Source organism: Piliocolobus tephrosceles, chromosome 17 (assembly GCF_002776525.5).
Source record: "Piliocolobus tephrosceles isolate RC106 chromosome 17, ASM277652v3, whole genome shotgun sequence".
Taxonomy (NCBI): Eukaryota; Metazoa; Chordata; class Mammalia; order Primates; family Cercopithecidae; genus Piliocolobus; species Piliocolobus tephrosceles.
In genome coordinates, this window is record NC_045450.1 from 57,524,873 (window position 1) to 57,532,343 (window position 7,471).

At 41.6% G+C, this 7,471-nt stretch overlaps 1 protein-coding gene across 3 annotated transcripts in view; it reads left to right on the plus strand.

Moving 5' to 3' along the window:
• The window catches only part of PHLPP2 (PH domain and leucine rich repeat protein phosphatase 2), a 76,608-nt gene extending 69,356 nt beyond the window's left edge, over positions 1–7,252 (plus strand). Inside the window, exon 18 of one of the 3 annotated variants that reach the window (XM_026456480.2) lies at positions 2,142–3,296. In XM_026456480.2, coding sequence (XP_026312265.1) covers positions 2,142–3,296 — 1,155 coding nt within the window. Of the gene's footprint in view, positions 1–2,141 lie in introns of all 3 variants that reach the window. The other 2 variants (XM_026456479.2, XM_026456481.2) reach the window with 2 other exon arrangements.
• Positions 7,253–7,471: the final 219 nt, after the last annotated feature.

The following is a 7,471-nucleotide window of genomic DNA, read 5'->3' on the forward strand; positions in this document are numbered from 1 at the left end:
ACAAGAGCAAAACTCTGTCTCAAAAAAAAAAAAAAAAGAAAGAAAAAAAAGTCTTTGTATATTTTGGAAACAAGTTCTTTATCAGATACATGTTTTGCAAATATTTTTTCCCAGTCTGGGGCTTGTCTTTCCATTCTTTTAACAGTGTTTTTTTGCAGAGCTTTTAGTTTTAATGAAGGCCCACTTGTCAGTTTCTGTCTCATGGATCATGCTTGTGGTGTTGTATCTAAAACTCATGGCCAAACCCAAGGTCACCTAGATTTTCTTCTATGTTATCTTCTAGAAGTTTACTTTTGTGTTTTACATTTTGGTCCACGGTCTGTTTTGAGTTAATTTTTGTGAAAAGTGTAAGCTCCCTGTCTATATTGGTGTTTTGCATGTAGGTGTCCACTTGTTCCAGCACCATTTGTTGAAAAGACTATCCTTTGGCCTTTGCTCTTTCTTCAGAGATCGGTTGACTGTATTTGTGTGGGTCCATTTCTGGACTGTTTTGTCAGAATTCTGTATTAAAGTTCATCTAAGAAAACAAAAATAAAAAACCATCATTATTAAGTGATTGATACTATTAGGATTCTGGAAATATGAGACATTAGTTTTGGGAAGCTCAGTCAAAACAAATGAAAGGTAAAAGATAGCATTTTAAATTTTTAGTTATTTTTAGAGACAAGGTCTTGCTGTGATACCCAGTTTGTACTTGAACTTCTGGATTAAGTGATCTTTCTGCTTTAGCTTCCTGAGTAGCTGGGACTGTAGGCACATAGGCACATACCACTGCGCCTGGCTTCAGATAACTTTTTGTTTGACTTGTCTTTTTATAGAATTTGGATAATGTTTATTCTTTTTTTTTTTTGGCAGAGTTTCATTCTTGTTGCTTAGGCTGGAGTGCCATGGCGTTATCTTGGCTAACCGCAATCTCTGCCTCCCGGGTTCAAGCGAGTTTCCTGCCTCAGCCTCCCGAGTAGCTGGGACTGTAGGCACCTATGCGCCACTACGCCTGGCTAATTTTGTGTTTTTAGTAGAGACGGGATTTCTCCATGTTGGTCAGTCTGGTCGTGAACTCCCATCTCAGATGATCTGCCCACCTCGGCCTCCCAAAGTGCTGGGATTACAGGCATGAGCCACCGTGCCTGGCCAATGTTTAGATTTTTCTTAGGGGATTGTAGACAAGTAGGAAGTATTTTTATAAATGTTATTTTAACCACAAACATTTATTGTTTGTCCGTTATTTGCCAAGCACCATACCTTTATTATTTTACTTAATCTTAACAATAACTCCCATGAATTGGTGGGCCCTAGCCCCAGAGTTTCTGATTCAGTGGGTAGTTGTTAAACTCCCATTTTCATTTTTCAGATGAAGAAAGTACAGTTTAGAGTTTATGACAAATTCCGGCAGATAAGTTCAGGTCTTCTCCCAGAGGGTAACTGCAAACTATGAAATTATTGATGACTTTAGAGTTTTGTTTTGTATTTTTTTGTTTTCTTGAAAACAATACTACAAAGTGTCCGACTTGTGAGCATTCCCAGCCTGCAAGCAGGGTTGCTCTGTTTCCTGTAAGTTTGGAATTACAGGGATTTTGATTGGATCAGCTGTTTATTCTTGATGCAGTCCCCAGAGCATAGGTCAATGATGCTGCACGTCTCAGACTCCCCCTTTTTAGGCTGAGTAACCTTAGAGATTATTTGATGCCTTAACTACCAAGATTGTCTTTACCATTGGTATCTTTTCAGTCCCAGCTAATATCCCTTTAGTGAGAAATCACTTTTAGTGACCTTTCTGTTTCATCCTCTCTGAGAATACTAGTGATAGAGAATTAATGATAGTTCTGCTTGTTGTTTTTCTATCATGTTTCTCTATTTATAGACATACTGAGGCCAGTTTTTCATGTTAAAGCAAACATCTTTTGGGATGGTGGTGCCTTTTAGTCAGCTATTTTTACTTGACTCTATAATAACCGTATAGTATTTTGTCTTTTAAGACTTCTCTACATTTATTTCTGTGCATCCACTTAAAATTACACTAATCCATAGGAAAAATCATACACAGTTTTATTGTAGATCCCTAAGCACTGTGATCTAGAAAGATACCAAGTTGCCTATCATTGTTGCTTGTTTCTCAGAATTTGTGTCCTGCTCTTCTCTAGGACAACAAAGTGAATGGGGTAACCTGCTGTACCCGGATGCTGGGCTGTACATACCTCTACCCTTGGATCCTCCCCAAGCCCCACATAACTTCCACTCCACTGACCATTCAAGATGAGTTGCTGATTCTGGGAAACAAAGCATTGTGGGAACATTTGTCCTACACAGAAGCTGTCAGTGCTGTACGTCATGTACAAGACCCATTAGCAGCTGCTAAGAAGCTGTGCACGTTAGCACAGAGCTATGGCTGTCCGGACAACGTAGGGGCGATGGTGGTTTATTTGAATATTGGTGAGGAAGGCTGCACTTGTGAAATGAATGGGCTCACCCTCCTAGGTCCTGTGGGATTTGCTTCAACCACCACTATGAAGGATGCCCCTAAGCCAGCCACTCCATCCTCTAGCAGTGGGATTGCCTCTGAGTTCAGCAGTGAGATGTCCACCTCAGAGGTGAGCAGTGAAGTGGGGTCCACTGCTTCTGATGAGCATAATGCTGGGGGCCTGGACGCTGCCTTGCTTCCGAGGCCAGAGCGGCGCTGCAGCCTCCACCCAACACCCACCTCTGGGCTGTTTCAGCGCCAGCCTTCTTGTGCTACCTTCTCCAGTAACCAGTCTGACAACGGCCTGGACAGTGATGATGACCAGCCCGTTGAGGGGGTCATAACCAATGGCAGCAAGGTAGAGGTAGAAGTAGACATCCACTGCTGCAGGGGGGCGGATCTGCAGAACTCACCCCCTCTCATAGAGAGTTCTCCTACCCCGTGTTCTGAGGAACATGCTAGAGGGTCGTGTTTTGGGATCCGAAGACAGAACAGTGTGAATAGTGGCATAGTCCTGCCAATGAGCAAGGACAGGATGGAGTTACAGAAGTCTCCCTCCACCTCCTGCCTCTATGGGAAGAAACTCTCCAATGGCTCTATTGTGCCCCTAGAGGACAGCCTCAACCTCATTGAAGTGGCCACAGAAGTGCCCAAGAGGAAAACTGGCTATTTTGCTGCCCCCACTCAGATGGAACCAGAGGACCAGTTTGTTGTACCTCGTGACCTGGAAGAAGAAGTGAAGGAACAAATGAAGCAGCACCAGGACAGCCGGCTCGAGCCTGAGCCCCACGAAGAGGATCGGACCGAGCCTCCGGAGGAGTTTGACACAGCGCTGTGACCGCCCCACTGGGCACAGTGTGGGAGGAGGCTGTGTAGGGTTGCGGTAGGGACCTGCCAGAGGCATTCTGCCTCTACATTTCTTTTTGTTGGTTTGGTTTTTTTGTTTTTTTGTTTTTGAGATGGAGTCTCGCTCGGTCGCTCAGGCTGGAGTGCAATAGTGCAATCTCGGGTTACTGTGACCTCCGCCCCTGGGTTCAAGCCATTCTCCTGTCTCAGCCTCCCGAGTAGCTGGGATTACAGGCACCTGCCATCATGCCCAGCAATTTTTTTTTTTTTTTTTTTTAAATTTTTTTAGAGACGGGGGTTTCACCATGTTGGCCAGGCTGGTGTTGAACTCCTGACCTCAGGTGATCCACCCTCCTTGGCCTCCCAAAGTGCTGGGATTACAGGCGTGAGCCACCACGCCCAGCCCTGCCTCTACATTTCTAAACCATAGCTGTGTGGGGTTGAACTCGGAGCCAAAAAGAGTGAGAGCCATCAGTGGCTGGCTCTGGATAAACTAGTAGCCACCATCAGTGTTAAGTTTGATATTTAACCTGCATTGGAATTCCCAGGGGTACTGGGAAGAAAGCAGCTGTTCTGTGTCAGTCCTACCACCTGCCATTAACCCTTTCTCTCCTAGGATCATTTTGAGAATTTGCCTGCCTGGGCAGGAAAGGGACTATTTCTGTGGAGGAAAAAAGTGAAGATCGATTCTCTTTACTAATTGCTGCTGATGGATCTCTGTGACAGAGAAATCACCTTATCTCAGACTAATGGGGTGTGATGTGACTAGTCACATGGCTTTTCATTCTTCTCTACGAGAATACAGCCTATCAAAATGATGTCTGTTGGAAATGTAGAACCAATCAAACATAATTTATGTATGTAATGTAATAAGAGCACTTTTCATTGACTGTGAACTTTTTATTTTTGAATCTGCACTCGAGCCAATCTTCTTAGAGGCAGCCCGGCACCTTCATCCATAGGCAGAGAGAGAATTGGGTGTTGGAGCCTTATCCGAGGGTATAGGAAGGACCCTGTGAAGTTGATTTAACTGTTGGATGTCAGACTGTGAAAGCTCCTGAGAAACTTGGGGTAATAGTATCTTCTTTTGGGGATGAAAATGGGGAAGGAGTGAGGACCAAGACTACTTCTCCCTAGATCAGAAAAAGAGAATTACTCCTTGACACATATGATACCTGCTAGGTATTTCCCAAGGAAATTGAGGGATTGGCCTCTTTCCTTAGTACGTGGAGGAATTGGCAGTCAGCTTCCTAAGGGGGAGGGTCAAGGCTGACACTGCTTGCATCCACGTGACCTTAAGTTATGGCAGATGACTCTGAAATGGACTGAGGCCAATTAGAACAGATGAATGGAGCGCTCAGGTTAGACTTGTTCCTTCTCCTGTGCTGGAGGAGAGGGATGGTTCTCTAGAATATTGGAAATGAGTTGAGGGCTCGCCTCTTGAATGTTGAACAGTGTACTCTTCTGAAAACTGCATATTCTATGTGGTTTTAGAATACTGGGCTCAATACTAACATAAGAAAGACACTTCATTGAGAAAATTCTTAAGCTTACAGAAAACCTGTATTTTTTGCACATTCCACATAACCCTAGCAAAATGCAGTTTCTTCATATTTCTGTCACTTTTTCCACTTGAAGATTTGCTTAGGAAAATTCCTATTCCCACAAAATGTTGGCATTGCTTGATTTTACCCAATGGGGAATGTGCTTTGAATTTTTGGAACACTTCTACAATTAAAAATAGAGTAGAGCCATTTTTTATTTGTTTCATCAGAAACAATACGTTAAAGAGAGGGTTAAATATAAATATATTTTCGTGTGTATTTTTGGGAAGTTTTTGTTCAAAGCAATAGTCAAAAACCAGATGACCTGTCCATAATAATTGTATGTCTTCATCTTCTCAGAGGCCCCGTGCCCATATGCACGTGTCATTGGGGTACACTCTTGGGGGATTTGGTACACTCTAACGGATGTCTAATGTTCAACCCCTCGAGAATCTGAACTTGATTCCCCAAATTGTGAAACTACTGGTCAGCTATTGAAAAATTTTAGAACTCAGGTCTTCAATTTGAGATAGGGAACATAGTGGCTCACGCAGAGTTTAGGTGCTGTTAGAAAGATGGGAACAAGAGTTTTTTGCCACCTTATTTTTATATGGGAATTTTTTTTTTAATGAAGAAAAAATGAAAATGAAATAACCCAGGATGATAGTGATGAGTGATGTAAAACATCTTACTCAGATGGCAGAACCTTCAGGCTGTAGAATAGTGATGTCCAAAAATTAAAGTTATTTTGGAAATATACCACTTTAATAGTATAGTCTCATAAAAATTATTATTTATGGTGAACCCCTTTGTCTGCTATTTGTTTCCCACGCTACTTATTGGAACCTCCTCAAAACCCAGTTCTGAAATCACCTTACCAAAAGTAAATGTATTTACTTTTTAGTCAGTAGAACTCTGTAATTCCAAATGTTCTATGTGCTAGAATTATTTTCAGGAACCATTAGGTTGTATTGAAAATCTTTATTATAGGCAGTACCAAAACTGATTATTCTTTTTTTGCAGTCTCCTTTAATTCATGTCCTTTTGTAGTTGCTCTGTATTAAAACAGAGGGTAAAAAGGCCATAGCCCGTTATGAAAAATATCGTACAAAACTCTTTGACCTATGAGGTAATTTACAGACATTGTGTTTTCTAAACAGGCTGTCGGTGAAAGCCAGTATCTGCTTCCAGGTGAATGTAATCTACTTCCGCGTACTTTACCCAGAGGATGTGTTCCCCGGGTGGGCAGAGTACAGTTGATCTAGCATAGAGATTCTGGCCTCTGCATATTCTCAGGTCTCTGTGTGTACCTCCCATTGAATAGAGAAGCTTAAGATAAATTCTGAGAGAAGAACACTGCTGATTATGGGAGCAGTTTAGGAGTCCATGGAAGAAAGAAAAATACATGTGTCTTGGCAGCCACTGTATATTTTTATTCAAATGGATTGGAAGGATATTTGAAAATTTGAATGTGGGTATGACGTAAAGCTGCAGTGCACTATAAAGTCAAGTCATTGAATTACCACTCCTTATACAGGGCTTTATTGTACTACTGTGAAGTGTATGTGTGCAATACATTGGTGAGTTCATTTACTGGTGTACGGAAGAGCCAGCAGGAGCAGTGTGGTCATTGCTGGGTGCTATTACAGGTGCTTGTAGTGAGTGCTTCTTTCCAGGAGATGGAGCCAGTTGGGTGTGGCAGATCTACTGAATATCAAATGATGCTCTTCCTATATAGACCTTTAGCGAAAGCTGGTACTTGGAAACTACAGGCTCACCTTCTCTATCTATCCAATAATTATTAATGAAGAGACCTCCATAAGGGAGCAGCTGGCTGTTATCGATAAATGTACCAATTATTAAATAATTAGTCTCCAAGCCATTCAGTGATGTCTTCAGCATCACTATAGAACTGTCTTGTGTCACTTTTTACTTCCTTCTGGGTGGAGGCTTTCAGACTCCCGATCATGAAGGCAAGTTAATCTTTCTCTCCAGTTAGTGACTTTTGCCCCATAGTTGGGTAAGCACTTGCTAGACTGAGAAAAAGCAGCTACAGTCAGTCCTGCTCTGTTTCCCTCATTTGGTGATCAGTCAGTCACACATAAGCTCCTTGTATTCTAAATTTCATGCACTTCTCCCAGATGCTATAGGGTTTTCTCTCACTGTTGCCAATGGATGTCATCCAGACAGTGGGCTCATATCTTATGGTTTTGTGCAATCACTGTCGTATTGTAGTCCTAAGACTCATTATAGTGTATTTTTGATATTTTTGAAATGTGTTAAATTTTTTAATTCAATAATATGAGCCAGAGCATGTTGCAGCAAATCTATTGTTTGTAAAAATAACAATAACAATAATAAATAAAATAAAGTGGAATCTCTTTTTCATGGCTTTGTTTTAAAATGGAGTGCTTGTTATTTCGTAAGTATTTTAGCATGAAGCTATAATTTCCTCTCCTAACTTGTTTGTAGAATTGGGTTCTTAACCAAAAGCACCTGCAGGATTTTCCTGGGGAAGATAAGTGAGAACAAGCACATTAAACCACATTCCATGACACTGCAAAGCTATGAGTTAAGGCAAGAATAAATATTTTTGATCAGCTTTTAAGCTGAAATGGCATTA